Source organism: Chiloscyllium punctatum, chromosome 40 (assembly GCF_047496795.1).
Source record: "Chiloscyllium punctatum isolate Juve2018m chromosome 40, sChiPun1.3, whole genome shotgun sequence".
Taxonomy (NCBI): Eukaryota; Metazoa; Chordata; class Chondrichthyes; order Orectolobiformes; family Hemiscylliidae; genus Chiloscyllium; species Chiloscyllium punctatum.
Window position 1 is genome coordinate 50,206,214 of NC_092778.1, and position 24,292 is coordinate 50,230,505.

General features: G+C 38.1%; 1 protein-coding gene across 9 annotated transcripts in view; it reads left to right on the forward strand.

Moving 5' to 3' along the window:
• tsc2 (TSC complex subunit 2) overlaps positions 1-24,292 on the forward strand; it is a 78,756-nt gene that overhangs the window by 24,833 nt on the left and 29,631 nt on the right. For 6 of the 9 annotated variants that reach the window (XM_072559849.1, XM_072559853.1, XM_072559852.1 and 3 more), the window contains 16 exons: positions 352-495; positions 2,834-2,971; positions 3,688-3,791; positions 4,153-4,234; positions 4,726-4,881; positions 5,204-5,323; positions 7,228-7,350; positions 8,363-8,469; positions 9,281-9,431; positions 13,190-13,312; positions 14,266-14,400; positions 15,604-15,793; positions 17,800-17,893; positions 18,133-18,235; positions 19,052-19,149; positions 21,699-21,824. In XM_072559849.1, the coding sequence (XP_072415950.1) occupies positions 352-495; positions 2,834-2,971; positions 3,688-3,791; positions 4,153-4,234; positions 4,726-4,881; positions 5,204-5,323; positions 7,228-7,350; positions 8,363-8,469; positions 9,281-9,431; positions 13,190-13,312; positions 14,266-14,400; positions 15,604-15,793; positions 17,800-17,893; positions 18,133-18,235; positions 19,052-19,149; positions 21,699-21,824 (1,994 nt within the window). The remainder of the gene's footprint in view (positions 1-351; positions 496-2,833; positions 2,972-3,687; positions 3,792-4,152; positions 4,235-4,725; positions 4,882-5,203; positions 5,324-7,227; positions 7,351-8,362; positions 8,470-9,280; positions 9,432-13,189; positions 13,313-14,265; positions 14,401-15,603; positions 15,794-17,799; positions 17,894-18,132; positions 18,236-19,051; positions 19,150-21,698; positions 21,825-24,292) is intronic. The other 3 variants (XM_072559855.1, XM_072559856.1, XM_072559858.1) reach the window with 1 other exon arrangement.

A 24,292-nucleotide genomic window follows, 5' to 3' on the forward strand; every position in this document is an offset into this window, starting at 1 on the left:
CTTATTCAACAATCCGTAACTTACTCAGAATTTTAGACACTCCCTAATTCATTCAGCATTAAAAACTCAGCTAATATTCCACACTAATGTAGTCAGTGTTGGGCACTTTGTAACTCAGTTAATATTAAACATTAATATTGAGTATATTGATAATTCAGTAACTCAAGCAAAATTGGCAATAATTTTCAACAATATTAGTTGCTCTAGCTGCTCTAACTTTGCCGATATTGGATACTTGGTGATATTTCAAACATTATTAAACTCTGTAACTGGGTCATTAGACAATCTGCTCAAATTGGAATTTGTGTAAAAATAAATCCAATAAAATTGCAACTGGTGATTTTCTTTCAGGCTATGACAAGTGCCAATGCAGTAGTTTCCTATGAAATTGTCCTGTCTATCACAAGACTGATCAAAAAATATGGAAAAGAGTTGCAGGTGGTTACCTGGGAACAACTTTTAAATATTATTGAAAGGTTACTTCAACAAATCCAGGTGAGTTTGAAGTTGGGTGTATTTGAATCTTAACATTTACCGTTAGGCTGAGCTTCAAGTTACTTGTTCTGTGTCCAAGGTGTACACTTGATTCAAATAAAGTTCTTTGGAGAGAGAAAAAATATTCACTCGACAACAGGTTAAACTGATCGTCAGTTAGTGTCAGCTGCTGTGCACTGTTCAATTTTATTCCCATTGTGAAGGTTCCTAAACTGTCAATCATTTCAGACATATTTGTGATGTCAACAGGCATATTGGGTTTGAAATCAATTTTATTATGAGATTGTGATAAATTATTTAAAATATCACAGCATAGATTGAAACCAGTCTGCTCATTGTGCTTGTACCAACAGTTTGTCTCTTTCTGCATAGTCTTGCAAAGTTTTCCTTTTGAAGCATACATAGATTCATAGAATCCTACAGCACGGAGACAGACCTTTTGGTCCACGCCAGTCAAAATGTCCGTCCACACTAACTCCATTTCCCTGCACTTGGACCATATCCTTCTAATCCTTTCCTCTCCATGTATTTGTCCAAATGCCTTTTTAAATATTGTTAATGTACCTGCCTCAACCACTTGCGCTGGCAGCTCATTCCGTACACGTACCACCCTCTGTTAAAAAAAATATTGCCCCTCAGGTTCTCTTTTAGTCTTTCCCGACCCTTAAAGTGATGCTGTCTAGTCTTAATCTTTTTCCCAAATGTGGGGAATCAGAGTGCATTCACCCTATCCATGCCACATGACCTTATACACCTCTATAAGGTCCCTCCTCAGTCTCCTATGTTCTAAACAAAAATGTCCTAGCTTGTCCAATCTCTCCCTATAGCTCAGATCATTGAGTCCAAGCAACATCCTTATAAATTTCTTTTGCATTCTTTCCAGTTCAATAACATCCTTCTGTTGGCAAGGTGACCAAAACTGAACACCATACTCCAAGTGCGGTCTCGCCAACGTCCTATATAACTGTAACATAACTTCTTTACTCAGTGCCCAGACTGATGAAGGCCAGTGTGCCAAAAGCCGCCTTTGCTGCCCTGTCTACCTGTGACTCTACTTTCAGAGAACTGTGAACCTGAACTCCAAGATCCCTCTGTTCCACTACACTCCTTACAGCCCTACCATGCACCATAAACTTTCCAAAATGCAAGATCTCGCAGTTATCTATATTAAGCTCCATATGGTGCACTTCCTCAGCTGGTCTCCCCCTCTGCAATGTCTGATAACCTTCCTCACTGTCCATGATACTGCTTATATTAGTGTCATCAACAAACTTACTAATCATGCCTTGTACATTCTCATCCACTCATTGATAGAGATAGCAAACAGCGATGTGCCCAGCACCGGCTCCTGACGCACTCCACTAGTCACAGGCCTCCAGTTCAACAAGCATCCTTTCACTATTACCCTCTGTTTCCTACCATCAAGCCAATTGTATCCAATTTGCCAGCTTGCCCTGGATTCCATGCAATCTGACCTTCCAGAATGGCCTACCATGTGGAAACTTATCAAAGGCCTTACTGAAATCCATATAGACTGCGTCTACCGCATTGTTATTGTCAACCTTCCTCGTCACTTCTTCAAAGAATTCTAACAAATTTGTGAAGCATGATCTCACTCGCAAAGCCATGCTGACTACTCGTAATCAAACCCACGATTACTTTTCGGAATACTATTGAATCTGTTTCCACTGCCCTGTCAGGGTGAATCATGTTAGGCTGAGTTCAGTTTTTAAAAAAAAAGTTCTCCTATTGTCAGTCCTTTTGTTATTTGTGCTTTGATAGTCAAAGCTGCAAAGCTCACATTTCCTTAAGTGTGGATGCCACAGGTTAGTGGTGACGTTACTGGGCTCCTAATCAGTGAATTCAAATCCCTGGCAGTTTGAGAATTTGAGAATCCGTTTAAAAGAAATGAAGATACAAAAGACGATCGTGAAAATGTTGGCTCATTGGAATAAACCCGTTGGGTCATTAATATCTGATCAAGAAAAAAGCTGTCCCCTTGCATGGTTTCAACATAATGAATCTTAGCAGTCATCTGAGATAGTCCAGTAAGGCTCATCATCATCAGGCAATGAATAGACAATTGTGCTTGGAATAACTATGAGCTTAAAAGGAAAAACATATTTCCTCTGTTTATTTGGTATTGGACTTCACTTGCTTTTGATGGTGAATTCAGTTCCTTTTGTGTAAAATATTTCTAACTACAGCAAGTCTTGTTATAATTACCATTCTTTGGAATGAATTCAAATAACTTGCCTGTGACTCTTGCATCCTGATATTGTGACTAAGTATTTCTTTAATGTACCAATCATGTTTTCTTGTCCTAATTGTACTTTAGACACTGGGTAGCCATGAGCTGTCAGTTATTGTACATGAACTGTTAACCACTATAGAGGAGTTGTATGAGCAGAATGATTACCATGGTCCGCAGGAGCGATTATTCACACTGATTGAGAAGTGCTCTGATAAGAGACCGGTAAGAGTCAAAAATTGCTTCAATCACCTCTTTTAGTAAAACTACGGTTTGTCAGAGTAGAAAATATTCAAGCTAACACGTTCAGATAAATGCCAAACAGTTGCAAAGTATAACCTATGCACATAACAAAGCATAGAAACTAGAATTAGCCCAATACCCCTGGAATCTGCTCCTCTATTCAGTAATATGGTCAGTCTTGGTATTTCCAAATACAGCATCTCAGCTGTAAACCACCAGATCCAAGGGACTGTCAGCTCTTAGTTCCCTCTGGTACATCATACTTTTCCTCTACTGATATTAACTACCTCTGTCTCATTTGTCCCTTGGTAATCCATTACATTGAGTAATTTTTGCCTTCTGTGAAGACATGTACAAAATATTTGTTCATAGCCTCTATTATTTCCTTATTCTTCATTTAAATTTCTCCTGCCTCAGCCTGTAAGGGATTATCAGTCACTTATTGTCAGAGTAAACATAAACTGTGTACATATCTGAATTGAGAGATCGAACCAAGCTGACAAGTCACCGTCATGGTCCTGACATTCAGTTGCCTAGTGATAAATGACAATGACCTTTTGCTCTAAATTGTTCCAATCTTGCAAGGTTCAGGGAATGAGCCTATGAGGTACTAGAATCAAATGCTTGTTTTTCTTGTGACAAAGTTAAAGTACTAGTGTACACTAACATTCTATGTATTTCTGTCTTAAATTATTAAGGAGGTCTCTGTCCTAACTCTTGTATCCTACCGGGCTCAGTCTATTCATCCTGCAAAACACTACTGGATTCAAAATCTGCAGGAGCTAATGGAGAAATTCTTCAGGTAAGCAGCTACCTTCATGACTGCAACTAGCCATGCCCAGTACTTATCTTAGTAATAGTTTCTGTCAGACTATTTTAGATAAATTCTGTGGGGTGGGAGGATATAGAAAATTTATGGTATTCAAAATAGACCAATTAATGCTTAGTATACAACTCTTTACCACTGCAATGCATCTTGATTGAGATGATGATGTCCTGATGTACTATATAAGCTTCTGTTTCAGTTTTGTTTTTCACCTTCGATGTACCTTTTGGGCAATATGCACTTCTATTAATATAGAAAAATAACTGCAGTTTATTTTTGTGTGAAATACTGCAGTGGTTAAACATTTTCTTAGTCCAATGTCATCATATCTCTGCAGGAATGAGAATCGGAGCACCATTCGCAAGAAAGCTCTTGATGTTTTGTCATTTGTTTTGAGCATCAATCGGCAATTGTATGAAGTAAGTACGAGGGTTATAGAGTGATGTTTAAAGTAGGGTAGAAACTCTGTATAACTGTGTGTTAAGATCACATCATGGTCTGCCATAAAAATGGTACACTGCAGGTCAGTATTGCTGAACTTTGCATATAAAACTCAGTTTTGGTGAAAGTATAACTGTGTGGGGCATTCTAAGTGGAAGTGAAGTACCACAATGCAGTTAGATGAGAGCATGACAGCAATCCAAACTCTGCATTTCTATGTCCTTGCAGTAGTGCAACCCTTGCCTAGTGAGCCCCTCATAAGTTTTTTTAATTAATCTGCTTTTTCTTTAATCAGCTGAAGTACTTAAATTTGCAAAAGGGAACTTGAGTTACAAATGTCATACATTGAGTTTGAATTTGGATATTTTCCATTGGAATATTTGTATCCAGAGAAAAATATTGAGAGTGTACAAAGTTTTGTGGTATTGCTTGTTAATTCACGGCAAATACTGTCTTGTTTTTTAAACAGGAGGAGCTGATTGAAGCTATAGTGATCCCCCAGCTAGGGCATATTGCGGATGATAAAGATCATATGGTACGAAAATTAGCCTCTCAGCTGCTAGTGGACTTGGCAGAAGACTGCAACACACCTCAATTTAATAATCTCTTGGATATTATAGAAAAGGTATTTTATGAGCACTACAGTCAATGTTAAGTACAGAGAGCATTGGTGGTTTGATGATACAAGCCTGTTACATAGTGTATATTTTGTTTTCCAATTGATCTTTGCACATATGGAAAGAATTTGTTTCTATCATGATTGCGTGATGTTAATGATATTTGACAATAGCTTTGATTAATTACTTCATGATTTGGTTTCAGTGTATGTGTTGATAAATCTAGAGACAAATTGTAACCTTTCAGGGTTTTAAATTTTGTTTATAATAGTTTATAATGTATTTGTATGTCTGTAAGTTGAAAAAAAATTCTCTTTTTTTTCTTTAAAGGTTGTTAATCGGCCACTCATTGACCCACCTGTTGTGGAAGCTGTGGAAAGTGATTTTTTATATGAATCTCCACTGGAAGATGTGAAGACAGCTGTCCTGGGGCTTCTAGAGATTCTGCAGGTTGAACATAAATCTCTTGCCTAATTCCATCAGGTCTTTTTGTTTTGAAATGTTCAGTTATCACCAGTCATCTTCAGAGTTAAGTTGATGTGCAAATGTATTAGATGGATCATAATATTAGCATGGCATTTTGCCCTCAGCGAACTGTACATCATGGAAGCCATTTTACTTCTGTCACCCACTTGTTGTCATCAATTGCTGCATTTAAATTGTTAACAAGCATGTCTTATCCTTAGATGCTTTATCTCCTTGTGGGGGTTTCTAGCTGTTTAATTACTGGTTAATCTAGTTGTGCTGGGTTATGCAAATTCTATTGAGAGCTTTTAGAGGAATGCAAGCATGGCATCTGATGAAGTAAGAAAGTATAGGGAAATGGTTTCACTTCATTGCTTCACTAGAAATGTTCATCACAACATCAATCCAAGTTGAATAATTTCTTGATGAGTTTGTACCTTTATTCATACACTAATATTTCTGATATCTTAAATAGGCTTCACTATGCTATTCCAATTAATTTAACTTGGTATGAATGTTCTGAATAAGAAGGGAAAAATGAGGTCTGCAGATGCTGAAGTTCAGAGTCGAGAGTGTGTTGCTAGAAAAGCACAGCAGGTCAGGCAGCATCCGAGGAGCAGGAGAATGATGTCTCGGGCCAGAGCCCTTCACTCCTGACGAAGGACTCTGGCCTGAAACGTTGATTCTCCTGCTCCTCGGATGCTGCCTGACCGGCTGTGTTTTTCCAGCAACACACACTGTTCTGAATAAGAATACGGTTAGTAGACGTTTTATACCAGCAGATGGCGCTTCTCCACAAAGGCTATGCACTCTTCATTACAAAGTGAATTGACTTCCACTTTTCTGTATCTTTGAAACTACGATCATTATATATTCAGAGATAGTCAAGACAGCAAATATTTGTGCAGTGGGTGTAGTGATGCATTCTGTTTATCTTGATGAATTTTGAAAGAAATTCAAAATGTTGGTCAAGCCATATTTAAAACAATCTGCTCCTTATATAAAAATGTGGTCTTTGGATTCTCTATTAATGCATTATTGAGTTCAGCTACTTCTGGAGAAAAGAATCGGCTGCTGATATTATAAACCAACCATGTGTCCTTGAAGCATAATTTACACACCAAAATAAAGTGTAGATTGGGAAAAATTTAAGTGGGCTAATAGTTTAATGTTGAACTGAGACTGAATATTAATTTTATACTGAATACTAATTTTATACTGAATACATTCTGCAGTCAATCAATCTTTCATACAATCAGGCAGCGAAAGTTTTAATTAATATCCTACAGGAAAAGTAACTCCAACGATTTTCTTGAAGGAGCAGTCAATCATATTTTATTAATGTGATTATTTGTCTTCCATTTAAGGCAGATGAGAAATTTCCTTTGAGGGTAAGGAATCTGTAGACTTCTTTACCACAGAAGGTTGTTGAGGCTGTGTTATTCAGTATATTCAAGGCTGAGGTAGACATATCCCTAATGATTCAAGGAATCAAGGGTTATAAGGATAAGGCAGTAAAGTGGAGTTGAGGATTATCAGATCAGCCATGATCTCAGTAAATGGCAGAAAGGTCTAGATGTGTCAACTGGCCTACTTGTGCTGCAAAGTCTTCTGGTCTTATGTCCAAATCAGAGCCAGTTTGTATCCATAACAATAAACTATGGTCATATCATTTGTTTCAGTTGTTAATTAGGTGATAAATGATGGTCAGAACAGTGGGGAAGAGACCTCTTGACCTGTTCCAATGGTCCTGTGGAATCTGTTGTGTCTCTAAGCAATGCAGGCATTTAACATCATATCTGATAGTGCCACATAGCTGCAGTACTGTATGTCTACAATTTAAATTGATTCTGATATTTTATGTTGTATTAACACATTTTTCTTTCCAGACCAAATTGTATAGTTTACCAGCCAGTCACGCAAGCCGGGTATATGAGCTTCTGATTAGTCACATTCAGTCACATTACCAACAAATGTACACATCTTCCATCGCAAGCAGTATACGCCTAAAGGTAGGTAGGACCAGAGAATTCATCTCATAATAGTTTTAGAATTAATGTTCAGTTCTATTAGTAACCCATTGTGTACTGCACTGTATATGTGGATAAATGTACAAATTATCTTTGTAGTAATTCTCTGTTTGAAATGAGCTAATTAACATGGAAAATACTATTTTATTCTGTCAGTCTGCTCTGTGATTCAATATAGTGTGGTGTTACACGATTCAAGTCTACGATAGAATGGTGGCTTAAAACTGCAGTGCCTCCGGTGATTTGCATTTATATAGTGACTTTTACCATAGTAATATCCCAGGTCTTGGCAGGACTGCTTATACAACAAAGCAGGCTATTCGTTTCTGTCAACCAACCTGTCTCATTGCATTTTCAGAAGAGGAATGACACTCCACAGACTGAGTGGCAATCAGAATTAGAAATATCCCCAATTTAATATTTGTCTTTATGTTGATGTCCATGCGTACTATGCACTGAATGTGGCATAACTGGCCTATGGGTCTATGTACTTTTTGTTCAGTTCTCAAAATGGCCAGTACAATTGCTGTATTGCTTTGAAGAACTTGCTAATCTTTGATTTTGTTCCTGAATATTGTACTGGTCTTTTCCCTCCTCTCTTCACAAGGCAGTCAGGTTACTCATGGAATGCAGCTGAGTACAGTGACTGTCCAATTTATAACTTTTCATAAAACGTGTTCCATGAAATGATTATTTAGGGTGGAAACTCTGAATTTGAATATCTCAAAGTAAATTCATTATTTGTACTGAATTTTTTTCTAGACCATGACACTGCGATCTGAAATAGGAACTGAAAAACAATGAGCTTTCTGAAATGTACTTACATCCTCTAACTATAGCTCTGCATCAAGAAAATATTTTGTTTACTGTAAAATTAAATAATTTAAGCAAAATCTATATGAAAGGTACAACATTTTTCAATGTCTTGAAATGTCAGTAACTTAATATCAATGAATACAGTAATTTTAAATAACTAGCAAAGTTCTTTTCATAGGTATTCAATTTCTTTCTGCATCTTCGAGTTGACTCTCTCTTTCGCATTGGACTGCCAAATAAGGATAGAATAGTGAGATTCAGTCCATATTGTCTCTGTGGAAGCAGGTAGGCAATTTTTAGTTTCAACGTTATCCTTCATTCAATTCATTCTTTCAGAGTCTGTAACACTTACACCAGAGCATAGGGACAGAAGTGGACCATTGAGACTCAAGCTGGTGGCTAATTTTACATCAACACCACGTGCTCCATGCCCTAGGTACTTTCATCTAACAAAAATTCAACAATATTGATCTTCAAAATTTCAATTAAGTCAGCATTTACAGCTTTTTGAGGAAAGTAAGTTTCTGGAGTCAGTTAGACTCTAAACGTTAGCTCTTTTCTCTCCTTGCAGATGCTGCCAGACCTGCTGAGATTTTCCAGCATTTTCTCTTTTGGTTTCAAGTTCTGGGGTCTATGGGTGGACTTGGGTCACATGACATAACATGACTACTTATTGATTTTAGAGTCATAGAGCTGTACATCAGGGACACAGACCCTTCCCGGTCAAAATCGTCCATGCCGACCAGATATCCTATAGAAATCTAGTCCCATCTGCCAGAATTTATATCGTATACCATATCCAGATGCTTTTAAAATGTTGTCATTGTAACAGCTTCCACCTCTTCCTCTGGCAGCTCATTCCATACACTTACCACCCTCAGTGTGAAACAGTTGCCCCTTACATCCCTTTTATATCTTTCACTGCACCTTAAACCTATGCCCTCTAGTTCTAGAAATGAGTTGGCATTAATGTAACTTTTTAGATATAGCGTTAACTTGATAACAAGTTATAACAAGCCATAATCCCTCAGCTTGATTAAGCAAAACCGTATTCCTTTAAAATCTCCAATGTTCACTGAATTATATTTTGTTGTAGTGAATCTGAGAAGAGAGGTTGTGAGAAAAAAGGACAAGGTACAGTTTCTCCACCAGCGGGAAGCCCTGCAGCAGCTCAGAATACCACCATTCGCATGGGCTATTTACCTTTCTCTTTGGCTTTTAATGCTCTTCTCCAGTGCCTTGAACATGTAAGCAAAATGGTTTCCTATCAAAACACGCAAATTTGAAATGAGTTAAGATATTCCTTTTAAATTCTCAACTGGCTGCTCATTCTGCAGACCATGTACATTTACTGTGGCTAATGACTGTTCCCTATTCCTGCTGAGGAAGCACTTTCCAAATGTCTTCTCATTTTCCCTCCATACTCCTCTTCCAACTCTTGATTGAAATCTGTCCAGTGTTTCTCCAATGTTTTTGTTCCATGTGTCAGCATTTCCATACTGCTTATAATCATTGTGTTCCAGAGTATACAATTTTTTTTCTTTTAAACTTGACTTGCTCATATCCCTCAATCCTGTCCTTAACCAGAGAATTATTTGCATATTGTTTAAAGCTGTGATTTATGGGGTGAGCTGTTTCAGCTGGGATGCATTGCGATTTTTAAAACAACTTAAAGTAATGCAGAGTCCCAAGGTGCCTTGCAGGAGAATCATAGAACAATATGACCCAAACTCCAGCTTTGATATTAGGTCAAATGACCAAACTTTTGTCCAAATGCATAGGTTTTAAGGAGTGGTTTTAACAGTAAAGTGAGATAAAGGTATGGTAGGGGTATAATAAGGACGTTTTTGTAGCTTGTGGGCTAGACAACTGAAGGTCCCGTTTCCAAAGATTGGTCAGTTATGTTTGGGAATGTATAAGAGACCAGTATGAATGAGCTCTTGGATGTTAAGAGGGTTCTACCTTTGGAGGAAATTACAAAGAAAGGGAGGAACAAGATGACGTAGGGAATTGAAAATGGAGATGAGAATTTTAAGATCAAAATGTTGCTTTACTAGGCGCCATTGTAATTCAGTGAACAAAGGGATAGTAGGGAAACAGGACTTGCTGTGAGTAAAGTTGTAGATGGCATACGTTTGGATGATCTTCAGTTTACAGTAGACAGCATGAGGAAGATCAGCTAGCAGTGCATTGCAGTAGTTGAGTTGAGAGATAATGAAGAGGTGAATGAGAGTTTCAACAGCTGCTGAGCTGAGATGGATGTAATTGGGCATATTCAGAAAGTGGAAATAGTTTCTCAGTGATGGCATGAGTACACAGTTGAAATCTTATCATCAAACGTGGCATAAAGCAGTGAATAGACTGGCATAATCTCTGACTGTTCTGAAGGAAAAGGCTAAGAAACTGAGTTTTAAGAATGGACTGAAACAATAGTTTTGGTTTTCCTCATATTTAATTGGAGGAATGTTGTGCTTATTCAGTGCTGTATGGTGAATAAGCAGTCTGATGATTCAGCAAAAATGGGGGGGGAGTGGGAGTTCAGATGAGCTAGAGTGGATGCCCATAACACCACAATAAGTCAGAGTACAAGTAGGCCATTTAGCCAGTCAAGTCTGTTTCACTGTTTGTTGAGATCGTGGTTGGTCTTAATAACTCTCAACTTTGCCTTTCTGCCTCATCTCTCTCTCCACCTCTCTCTTCCCCCCCCCCCCCCCCCCCCCCCCCGGAACCTTGATTCTGCACTGATCGAAAGCCAAGCATCGGGACCTTGCGATCTTGTCCGGATAACCTGAAATTCGGATAATCCAATGCTGGATAGTCGAGGTTCCTCTGTATATCTTTCTTTAGATAAGGAACCAGACTTTTGCAGTATTCCAGATGTGATCCAGTGCTTTGTACAGTTTTAGCAAGATGTCAATATTTTATACTCCATTTCATTTTGAATTAAAGACCACCGCCCCCCCCCCCCCCCCCCCACCCCAACAGTTCATTTGCCTTCCTGATTATCCACTGAACTTTGTGATTCACGTGTAAATGCCCCTTCTATTGCAGCATTCTCAATGTGTCTCAATTTTAAGTAATATTTGCTCCTCTACTCTTGCCAAAGTACATAACCTCACATTTTCCTCCTTTACATTCCAACTGCCAATCTTTTGCCCACTATCTTAACCTGTCTGGATCCATCCTTAGACTCTTCATGTCATCCTCACTATTCTCCTTCTCATCTGTTTTTCTGTCATCTGTAAACTTGGCAATATTATATTCATTTCTGTCATCCTAATCATTAATACATACTGTAAATAACTGTGGGCCCTGTACTGATCCCTGTGACACTCCATTATTTCCAGGTTGCCTTCCTGAAAATACTCTTTCAATCTTAATCTTGGTCATCTCTTTGTTTGTCAGTCCTTAATTCTTGCTAATATGTTGCTAATAACATCATGGGCTCTTATCAAAAGCCTCACGTGTGGTTCCTTATCAAACACATTTTGGAAATCCAACTATATTTCTGCTCTGATTGTCTTCCTCTCAAAAAAAAACTCTAATAAATTTGTCAGGCCTGACTTTCCTTCATGAAGCCATGCTGACTCTGCTTGATTATATTCTATGGCTTGAAATGCTCCACTATTATATCTTTTATAATGAACTCTAACATTTTCCCAATGGCCAATGTTAAGTTATTCGGTGTATAGTTAGTGTTTTTTTGTCTCCCTTCCTTTTTGAATAAGTTTGGTACATTGGCAATTGTCTTGAGAGTACATGTAAAAATTAAGGCGTTAAAAACTAAAGTTTCTATTTTGAAAGTGTAAGACCAATTGTGGAAGCATTTTGTGTTGTGTTACCTTATAAATTCAATCAATTTGGTGTGATTTTCTTTAAAACATGCTTATGCAAATGGTAAGTCAGGACCTAGTGTTGATCTTTCAAAGGTAATGTTCTATTTATCACTTGCCTTTGTTATTGAATGCACTTCATCCCTCCGTTGCCTTACCCTGCCATACAGCTATCGTTTCCTCCACTCTTACTGGTCTTGTTCCAAGCCCTTTGTTAATCTGATTTCCTGTGTATCCCTGTCTTAACAGCAACCTGTATTTATACAGCATCATTAAAGTCATAAAAAAGCTGAAGATGCTTCCCGAGGTGTTATAAAGCCATGTATTGTTAGCACAGATGACCAGAGGTTTTGGCAAAGAATTAAAGTTTGAGTATTTTAAATCAGGAAAGTGGAAAGTTGGTTGAAAGAATTCCAGAACTTGGGGATTTGGCAGCTGAAGACACAATTGTAAAACCTTCAATTCCCCTCTCTGTTTCCAAAACCCCTTCCACCTTTACTTCCCTTCTCCCTGTCTGTAAGTACTCAAAACCTGCTTTTGAAACTGTGCTTTTAGTCAGTGTTCCTGTTGTTCTCAGTGTTTCTTCTCTTTCTTTCCTTTTATCCAGGAAATCATTTTTTTTTTTGCAATTTAAACAGCTTTGTTTTTGTTTTGTTCAATAGTCAGAGTGGTAAGAGGCCATTTGGCCTGCCATGACTGGGTGAGCTCTTTCAAAGAGCTGCCTAATATCCTGCTGCTTTCCTCCTCTTTCTCCAAAGTTGTGATACTTTTCCCTTGTGAGTACTTTATGTTATTCATTTGATAGCTACTGTTGAATATAATTCCACGCATCTTTCAGGCACTGCATTCTCAATTGTGATACAAAATGTTTCCTCCATCTCCCTGTGGCTTCCTTTGCCATTGACCTTCAGCCTGTGTTCTCTGGTTTTTAAATCATTTTTAACCCATTTCTAACTATCCACGCCATTAAAATTCTTAATTTTGAGCAGCACCTAAAAGTAGTTCAGTTTCATGAAGTTGCATTCTTTTGGACTTTGAAACTGTCTGTCGAGGGTGCTAGCAAAGCAATCAAATATTTAGGATGATTGAGTATCTTTGTGACGTTTGCAACTTAAAAGGTGATTATTTCTACATCTTCCATTCTTTTGTTTGTGTTATTTTATTGTTTAAAGGAGACAGACTGGAAGGTGCTGAAACTTGTACTGGATAAACTACCCGAATTGCTGAAGTATAAGGGACTCATTCTGACCTCTCTATGCAGCGTAGACCAACTCTGTTCAGCTCTCTGTGCCATGGTAAAGTAAAATTAATTCAGTCATCTATACTCCATTACTTTCCTTATCTTTGCAAAGGAATTGTGCTTGACTGGGGCTTTGACAGATGCAGGCAGTCCTTTGGTATCATTTCCATGCTGATATTAACTAGATTGCAAAGTAGTTGAAATCCTTCCATGTTCATGGCTGACTGGACCATCTGGGAAAATTATTTCTTTCCCTGCTATATTGATTCCAGGAAATAATTAATTAATTAATATTAATTGGGAAATTAGTCCTGATCTGACCTCTTAAGGTTTCCTCCCACAGTCTGAAGATGTACAGGTTATATGGATTGGCCAAGCTAGTGTCCAGGGAGAAATAAATTAGGTGGATTAACCATGGGGCTTATGCAGGGTTACAGAGTTGGGTTGGTGGTGGTGTTGGGTGGGATGCTATTCAGGGTGTCAGTGTGGACTTGTTGGGCCGAATGGCTTGTTTCCGCATAGTAGGGATTCTATGAATCTCATTTGTTGCTTATTTCAGACATGAAGACATTGCTTTACTATTATAAATGTTATATTAAGCATTTCCAGATTGGTGAGTGTGCTGTGTCTAGCCAGAAAAGACTTGCCCATGCAGTGTGGGCATGCCTGTATCTGTCTTCGTACTGTGATAAAGTTTCTTTAAAAAAGGGGTTATTTCTGTTTTGTCGTACTTGCATTACTTCTGTCTGGTTAGAGCTACATCAATAAAGATTGTGCGGCAAATAATCTGTACTGTGTGTCTTAGCTTATCTTGGAGGATACCCAAAGATGAGGTTTTCTCTTCAATTTGGCCGCATTATATCTGCTGTTGACTTGAATGATATGAACCCTTTAGGACTGAATTAATTGCGGGAGAAATTGGTGCAGTCCGTGAAATAACATTTTGAGCAGGCTGTTAAATATCAAGCTGGTGTCGTCATGTCCGACATTTCAGACTTTATTTTCTAGGTCACAGACCGCCAGCTAGCAGAGAGGTTGAGGAACACACCTGATGGTTTCTCTCGCACTGATGTCCAGTTGGCAGTTGTCCCGGTGCTGACAGTCATTACCTCATACCATATTTACTTGGACCAGTCTAAACAGGTAATTAAAATGTAGTTAAATGTGTTTTTGTTAGGCCATACATGGATCTTCTGAAAGAAGGGTAGAGAGAACAGAGGGAATTTATTTATTCATTCAATCATGGGACGTGGGCATTGCTGGCTGGCCAGCATCTATTGCATGTCACTAGTTGCCCTCGATAAGGTGGTGGTGAGCTGCTTTCTTGAACCGCTGCAGTCCATGTACTGTCGGTTGACCCACAATGCCCTTTAGGAGGGAATTCCAGGATTTTGACCCAGCAACAGTAGAGGAACAGCAATATATTTCCAATTCAGGATGGTGGGTGGCTTGAAGGGGAACTTGAAGATGGTGGTGTTCCCATGTATCTGTTGCCCTTGTCCTTCCAGATGGAAAGGATCATATGTTTGGACAATGCTACCTCAGAATCCTTGGTGAATTTCTGCAGTGCATCTTGAGGATAGTACACACTGCTGCTACTGAGCAATAGTGATGAAGTGAGTGGATGTCGTGCCAATGAAGCAAGCTGCATTGTCCTGGATGGTGTCAAGCTTCTTGTATTGTTGGAGCTACACCTATCTAGGCAAGTAGGGATTATTCCATCACACTCTTGACTTGTATCTTGTAGTTGGTGGACAGACTTTGGGGAATCAGGAGCTGAGGTTCTTGCCACAGTTGTCCCCCTAGCCTTTGACCTGCTTTTGTAACCACTATATGTGGTGAGTGCAATTGAGTTTCCAGTCAGTGGTAAACACCGCCCCGCCGGGCATTGATAGTGTAGGATTCAATGACAGTGACGTTATTAAATGTCAAGGGGTCATGATTAGATTGTATATAAGTAATTAACATGGGTTGCGAATGAATGATCGATGTACCTGACATCCTCCTTTGCATTGCAGAGACAAACCCGCTCATTCGTATATTACAATGAATCTACAACTTTGTTTGATCTACCTAGAGATTTAGTTTTAAGTTGGATCATTATTTCTCCTTGATATGATTAACTAAGACTGCCCTAGAAACACCTGAAAATATTTAAGGCAGATCCAGAATTTGAAATAGTCCTAGAGTCTACTGCAAATTCAGTTTTAACTGCAGTGATTTAATGTGATGAGCATGAATGAAATTGCAATTTTATTACTACGTGACCATATTTCTGGCTAAGATCCCTGAATAACCAAAATGAATTGTCTTAACATGATCCATTGTTCTTTATATTTTGAGCAGCGTGAATTTGTTCATTGCCTTGATACTGGCCTGATCTACCGTTGTGCCAAACAGTGTGTGGTGACACTGACCATGTGTATCATCGAGATGCCCGACATAATGGTTAAGCTGCTTCCAGGCATTATTCTCAAACTGACTCATATCTCTGCCACCCTCACCATGGCTATCCCAATGCTGGAATTTTTATCAAGTAAGATTATCTGGTTGCATTAGTGGCTCTTCTGTGATTGTAACTCGTGATGAGTGGGAGGTTCATGTTTTATAATGCCGATCTGCTAAATTGCAATACCTACTATTTCCAACAACAGATAGTTGTTGTGATAGGGACATTTGTTTTTGTTACTGAGTGAACAGAGGCACCCTGGCTCCAATTTTTTATTCAATTTGTCCCCCCTTATTGGTTGTATCAAGGTTAACTTCAAACTAAGGATCCCTTCCTTCATGCATACCTTTTCCAATGTTAATGTATTTATGTTTTAAGAGGAAGATAACCAGGCTTTATTGACTTGAAAGAAGAGTGAGTTTATTGGTTACTAAAACAAATAAAATGCAACAGAGTACACACAGATGAGAAATGAAAAGTGAGTAAAAAGCAAACAAGTAGTGAGGGTGTATGTCAAGCTTTGGTTTGTCCATGTGGAATAGTAAGTTGGGTAATTCCAATGGCATTGACTCTGGCAGCTGAACTGTTTGTTTGGAGAGCCTGGGTTTTGCAGATTAGCGCAAGGGACTTGTTTGGTTTCCTATTCAGCTGTAGCTTTTGACTGGCAATTTGCTTTCATCAATCAGTGAGAGAGAGAGAATTAGAGAGGGAGATGTGACTGTCATTTCCTTTTACCTGCAAGTACAGGCATGTCAAGCAGATGTTTCCAGCAGTAACCATCATGGCACACTCCAGCCCAAAGCAGGCTGGCATGCACAAACCAGTGGTGTAGTTGATTTTTAATCCTTTCTCTTGTGGAATACACCAATATGTTTTTCATACAGACTGATTTATCGCACAAAATGTGGAGAACAAATCTCTGAGCAGTAGACATGTAACACTCAGGTGATGGTTCAGGTTTTACATTGTATCTCTTCCTTTGAAGCATCTTTCTGAAATTCCTTGACATTCTTCCAGGAGTGACATTCCTTTCAAATGTATGGAATTGGAGAGACTGGTCAGTGTAACGTCAGCAGAACTTTGGAAGGAGTAGACCATGGCAAATTCCATATGTTAAAGCTTTAGATCCATGGTTACATTTGTAAATTGTAGTTTCATTGTTGGTGCTTGAGAAAATTGCATTCCTGAGCATCAGAGTCAGAAGTTGGGTAAATAACCTAGCAGATAATCTCTTGTATACTTTGGGGGAGTAGGGATGGATGATACTTGATAGATCTTGAAAAGTTCTCAAATTCTCTAAAATGCAGAAGATGCATCTTACCTCCACGCAGCTGGAGTTGAAGGGATGGTGACATGAATTCCTTTGTTTGAAACCTTGATTCTTGGGATTTGTTCTTGGAGATATTCACTAGCATATTTTAAATAACAGTAAGCATGGAAAAGGCATGAAAGTTCAGAGGCAATGAACTGAACTCCTGCATGCCTTCCACCTTCCTATAAACATTAGACGGTGCCATTCCACAGTTGTCTGCTGGAATAGTTACCAGTGGCAGAGATTCTCTTCCTGGGGGAGCTCAAACCAGAGAAAATGCAATACCAGAATAAGGGGCTTCCTGTTTAAGATGGAAATGAGGAATTTATTTCCTGACAGTTGTCAGTCTTGGAATTACCTACCCCAGCAAAGTAGTATGCTGAGTCATCAAAGACTAAGATAGATTTCTGATCTATAAGGGTAGCAATGGTTATGAGAAGAAGACAGGAAAGTGGAATTGAGGTGACAATCAGATCAACATGATCTGTTGTATAATGCAGTTGGTCTGAGGGGCCGAATGGGCTTACTCCTGTCACTTAGGATTTTATGTTGCAGTTTTACTTCTCAGAGTTAAAATTAACCTGTAACTTCCTGCTCACTACTGGGCAGTGCATCAAATTGCTCTGTAACCTCAGAGTGCAGAGTTTCGTGATTTATTTGCTGGCTACTCACTAATGCATCCTCGATTCAGACAGAGAGGTCAAGTGACAACATATTGCTGTGGTCTTGTAATGCAAATCTTTTGAAGTATAAGAGATTTAACATGTGTGTTCCCTTACAGCTTTGGTGAGACTTCCTCCTCTGTATGCCAATTTTGTGGCAGAACAGTATGTCAGTGTATTTGCTATCTCCTTACCCTACACTAACCCTTTCAAGTAAGTGTTTAATTTTCTCAATTTTTAAAGAAATTTCAGAGCCTTTTAAAATAATTGCTCATGTAATTAGATATAGCTATTAATTTGGCATTATAATTCTTGTATCTAAATTACAACAGTATAACCTCATGTAAACCTGAGTCTAGTTCTTGACACTTTGAACTGGTATGAAGGTGGCTATCAAAGTTTAGGAAGTTTTCAATGATATTTCCACTTTGCTTTTATTCTGTCATTCCTAGATTCAACCAATATATAGTGTCTCTAGCACATCACGTCATAGCCATGTGGTTCATTCGTTGTCGGCTTGTGTTCCGAAAAGATTTTGTCCGGTATATCACAAAAGTAAGAACCTTGCTGCTTTACAAGTTGATCCTTCACTTAGTGTGTTGGTTATTAATTACTGGCATCTATTTTTAAAGAACCAGTGTACTTTGTAACTCATGCACTGTGACACATAATTTAAATTATACATTTTGTGAAAATATTTTGGTTTGGTTTATACACTAATGTTGAAGATTTTAAACAACCTTACTTGTCATAAGTCTGACCACCATCAAAGTGTTTTGTGAAAGTACTTTGATAGATGAGAATTTTTATCACTGAATTTTAGGTTTAAAAAAAGGTGTGCAACTTTGTTTTGTGGCGTTGACAAAGAAATTTACATTTGCGGGAGCATTAATTGTTGCTCCCTCTAAAGTGCATTTAGAATCTTGCAGATCTCATATACAAATTACTTTAAAGAAAGAACTTGAATTTGTGTAATGTCACTTTACAATCTCGGAGCCTGAAATATTTTACAGCCAGTTTGTTAATTTTGTAGTATGTGCTGTATTTTGTTGAACAAATATTCAGCAGTGTCTTACCAGCAGCTGGGAAATAAATGATCAGTTTGTTCTGTTTCTTTGTAATGTTTTTTCCAAGGCACCAGTAGAATGTTCCTGCCTATCCATGCTGTAAATCTCCATAGTTTTATTCCTTATTGTCTATAATCTGCTTCAAATAGCTTTTGTCTTGTCTCTCTTAGAATAAGTAAACATTTTTGGCTGCATCAGCTGAGTATAAAGGTTATGAAATTAGCTGTTCTGATTCAATGTAGGATATGAATGTGAACTGAAATTATATGTTATATTATTAATTTTTAAAATTTTAATGATCAAGGGCCTACGGTCAAATGCCTTATTACCATTTGAGGACACACATGAACCTAGCAGTTTTCGAGCCCGTAGCACAAGTTTGAATGAAAGACCCCTCAAAAGGTAGGCTAATTTCCAAAATTGGGAGCATACTTTTATTATAATGCATGTATGATCTAAAGGTAAACCATAACTTTATTGAAATGTGTAATGGCAATTCGAAGATAACAAGTGAAATTTTATATGCAGCACTCTACATCAGTATACAAGTTGATGTTTGGCAAATAATGTCTCTTGGGCTTAAAAGCTGATTCACTATTATGGTCACTAATAGTAATTTATTTCAATTTTGCAAGAAGCTCACTAACACTTCTAATGTTTGGGAATTCTAATGACATCCAAATGTACTTTGGGTGGAGTTGGAAAATACTGAAGTGTTGAAGAATTGAACACTTGCTGACAACACTGAATATTCATCTGTTGAATACAGCTAGCCAAGTGTGGGTGAAATGCAATGTTCAACAGGAAATTTCAAATTAAAGCAGAAAATACTAGAAATGCCCAGCAGGTCTAATGAAATGGGTCACAACCTGAATTATTAACTATCAACTGACCTGACAAAAGTTAGAAATGTAATGGGTTTTAAGTAGATCAAATTGGGGACAGTGGAAAAAGAACAAAGTGAAGGTTTCTGATGGGAATGAAAATGGGAGACACTAAATGAGGTGGGTAAGATCCATGTTGGGTAAGATTACACATTTCTCTTTTCAATATGGCTGATGATGTGTTCTTTGCACAGCAGGTACGGGTTTGGTTGGCAGAGCTTGTTTCAGATTGAGTCCTTGAACCGATTGAATCTTCAATCCCATAGGTCTGGGTTGGATTATCTGCTACATAAACCCCTTCCAATTAAACAGTGTTAATGACAGAATAGCTTCTAAAGCAGTGCTCCCCAAACATTTTCTCCACTGTGATTCCTTTTTGAGACTTGGATATTGCCATGACCCCCTCGGGAAGAACTAGAGGATTGTGATAGTGAATGGAGAAGCTCGATGGGAGTAGGAGGGAGTTTGGAGCTCACGACTAACATTTCAGCATGAGCCTGCTTGGGAGTCTGAACCCCTGCACCCCCACCCCCACATTGGGAAGAGCAATTCTAACTCATACCACTGAGGGCTCACATAAACATGCTCCTGAGAGGTTTCAGAGAATTTGGGACAACACAACTGATCTTAAATGTTCTCTCTATGGATCCATTCATTTTGCTGCTGAATTATGCAATAATAAAGCCAAAAGATGTGTTGCTGGGAAAGCGCAGCAGGTCAGGCAGCATCAAAGGAGCAGGAGAATCGACCTTTCAGGCATCAGCCCTTCTGATTCCTGAAGAAGGGCTTATGCCCGAAACGTCGATTCTCCTGCTCCTTGGATGCTGCCTGACCTGCTGCGCTTTTCCAGCAACACATTTTTCAGCTCTGATCTCCAGCATCTGTGGTCCTCACTTTCTCCTAATAATAAAGCCAACCATGCCTCACTGTGATTTGTTCTGAATGTGGTCTTCTATCGTCTTGCTTCAGTGTCCAGTATTTATGCATTTTTAGCCAAATTAAAATTGTGCTTTGCCCTGTTTCTTGATTTTTGTATAATGTATAGTTGGACTGTGCATAGTTTGATTTCTTTTTTGTGTTCAACTGTAAACAGATGTGTAAGGTTGGAATATGAGCATTTGAAAGGAAGTGATTTTTAAAGAAAGTATTTTTAAATTATAATTTAGTCTTGCATTCCCACTAAATTGCTTCTTACTGGAAGTCCAGCTAAGTTAATGGGATGCAAGAGTACAATATCCATTTGTCACTTGAGCTCAGTCTGAACAATGTCAGAGTAAGGGTACTCAATGCATTCAGATGGAAATCTGCTCTCGTTATTTTAACTCTCATTTACTGTTCTAAACAGTTTAAACCCATATATTCTGTGCAGTTTTCCTTCATTTATGAGGAGAATACTCTTCACACAAGTACATTCTAAGTTTGACCTCTAGTATTCTTATGTAACTTAAAGGCCATTGTTCCATTGTTTATGTGGAGCAGCTGGTACTTCACTTCACTTTCCTTTCCACTAATTATGTAACTCAAGGCTTTAAATGGGCCATAACTTGTTTATAGAGCCAATGACTCAAATTTCCCAACTAAGGTTGTTAGCTGTGTTATGCATGCTGAGATTTATGGGCGTTTGTATTTCGTTTGTAAAACCCTGCAGAGTTCCCAGTTAGCCATGAAACAAATCCACATTAATTAATTAGGCCTGTCCTCACTGTATTAGCAATTTATCTCTCCCTGCGTACAATTGTGTTGTCAAGATCTGAAATGCCATTCCAACCTTAATTTTCTGTATTGCTTGTTCTACCAATTGTAATCAATATTGTAATAGGAATTTGTATATTCCTTTGTTGTGTAGCATATATATGCTGTTTGATCTAATTTGCTATTTTGTCATGTTTCAGATTTTGTTTAATGCTTTCAAGTTTTTATTTCCCCCCTCTTTTGTTCTTCTATCTCTGCTGGTGTTTGCTTCCCTCACTTATCTGGGAACCCCATTCCTGGCCTGTGACCTCTGACCATCAACTCCTCCCATTGGCTCCTCTGCCACCTGCGGTGTCTTTGGGTTGGTGCTTGTAGCTTGCGAGCCACAAAGCCCCTAAAGCCAGGCTTGAATAGTTCCCAAATAAAAGATATGAAAGACCTCTCAGCAGTCGAGGCCTTCCGATCCCGCAGCATCAGTGTTTCAGAACATGCAGTCCGCAGGTAGAGGAATTACAAGAACCTATGGTCAACAGAATTTCATTCTGGGGTTTCTGCATGCTTGGGAGGCTTGCATGACGTAGTAGTAGATTTTAAAAGTATATATACTTTTTGCTTTTTCAATGAATACCTAATATGTGAATTTTGATCTGGATTAATATTAATTTCACAAATGTAGATTATGTTTAGGTCAGTGGTTGTCAATCAGGACTTGAATTTAGTTTCCAGCTCTTGAGATCATATGGCTGTGTAAATACAACTGTAATCTTGATAGGCAAAATTGTCTGTCTGGGCTTATGTTAGTCTAAAACATTTGCTTTTTTAAAGAACTTCCATTTATTTAGAATCTTTCACAGTTTCAGGAAATTCCAAAGCATTTTATAACCAATTACCTCTGGAAGTGTAATGCAGAAAAATAACAAATTGCAGCTAGTGAGGAACAATACTTAATTGTATCTCTTCTTAATCATCCTTGAGTCAAATATGCTTTTGTGATAAAAAGGGTAATACCAGCTGCCTGATCTGTTAGTTTTTTTTCCCAGATGGATGCTGTGTTCCCTATTATTTTATTTGTCCCAATGTCTTTTTAGTATCTGATGTGTGAATTGTTGATGCTACTATTTCAAATGTGCGAAAGTGAGGGAAAGGGAAAAAAACTAGAACAAAGATGAAGGAATAAAAATCTTGCTCCAGTTGGTTTACTTGATTCATTAGCTGATTGCAGGAAATACATTTGGTGGATCCCTCCTAAAACTTGTTTATTCAAATGAAGAGTACAAGATTGAATCTACAGAACAGGAAGTGGTTTTGATACTAAACTCACCTTCAGAGTTAAGCCAATGCAGTGGGACAGCAATTACCTCTCAGCAGATGAACTACTCAGTGAGCCACTGATATATGCCTGAAAGTAGCTTATAACGTAGATTCACACTTTTATGAAATCCTCCAGTATCAACACATTCCTCCTTGAGTAGCCATACAAATGAGCTGAGGTATTAAACCGAAGTTGCTCCATTTCTCATGATTTAGGATTGTTGATTAATATTTCTGGAAGGCCTGGAATTTATTTTGCCACTGCTTTACTGGGGTATTTGTTTTGAGATGACCTCAATGTGAAATTTGTACCATCTCTTATCCTCAAAATGAATTCTAAGGTATGTTTTATTCATGGCCCTTAATTTCTGAATCAAGTCCTGTGTATATCTCAAAACTGGTTAAATTAATACAATATTTGATCATTGTGCAAATCAAACTGGTTTAATTAAGTGATAATTGTTAGTTTTCTTCTGAGGAAAGACTTTTAAACTCCTGTTGGGCAGTCTTGTTATAAATACAAATGAGCGAGCTGAACTAAAGACAACCTGTCAACACGTTTATTTTAGCCCCCAATAAGAAATGTGCTGCTGGTGATCATTTTTATTTTCACAGTTGAATTTCATTCTTTATCCTCTGATTCAGCCTGTGTATGAATGATTTCCTGCAATCCATGTGTTGCAGAAACTCCGTATAGCTTTAAAATATTATGCTTGTTTCTTATAATGATGAATGCATTTTAATCTTCACTCTTTCCCTTGCCCTCACTCATTTATTTTTGCAATTTTGTAAACATACACCCATTAAAACTTGAAAACACACAGCATCCTTATCTACTGAGTAGATGTGTTGCAGAAGTACCAAATGACATTTATCGGAATGTGGCTGACTAATGTTGAATCCCTGATCGAAGATGTTTAAAATAAGCGTGTAGTTAGCAGTTACCATAGCCTTCTGTTTTGAGACTTCAAACTAATCACCTCACTGTTGAGAAGCCAAGTTGCTCTAGGCATAATGAATGTAAAAAGGGAGTAAGCTAAAGGCCCTTTGAACCTGCAATGATGCTCATTATGATTGTGGCTGATCTCTTAAGTTAACTCCACTTTCCTGCCCTTTCCTCCTATACGTTGAATCCCCTATTGCCCGAAAGTCTAATGATCTTAACCTCAATAAAGAATTCCAAAGATTTACATCCTCTGAAAGAAAAAATGTCCCTGTGGTTTTACTTAGATTGTCTAGTATATCGGACTCCCTTGTTTTAAACTCTGAGTTGCTGCATAATGTGGAACTGCTCTTCAATCAGATCACGCAACAATAACAACTTGCCTGCAATTTATTTAAAGCATTAAGAACTAAGAAATGCTCTTGTTTTGAAACATCGTTTTTGTATATCACATCTGCCTGCTGAACATGGAGTATATCTATTTCAAACACTGACTACTTCACCTTTCAGGTAGGTATAGTGCACAACATGTGCCCTGTTCAAAGTAATTCATCTATGGCGAGTTGTCGTTCCCAACTTGTTCAGCATTAGTTGTATTATCAACTAAAATCTGGATTGACACTTGCCCATGAATGCCAATAGTTTTCCTTATGGCTCATTCAGTTGTGTTTTAAACAGTTGAACGAAAGGTAGAAATGTTTTTGCATGTACTGAG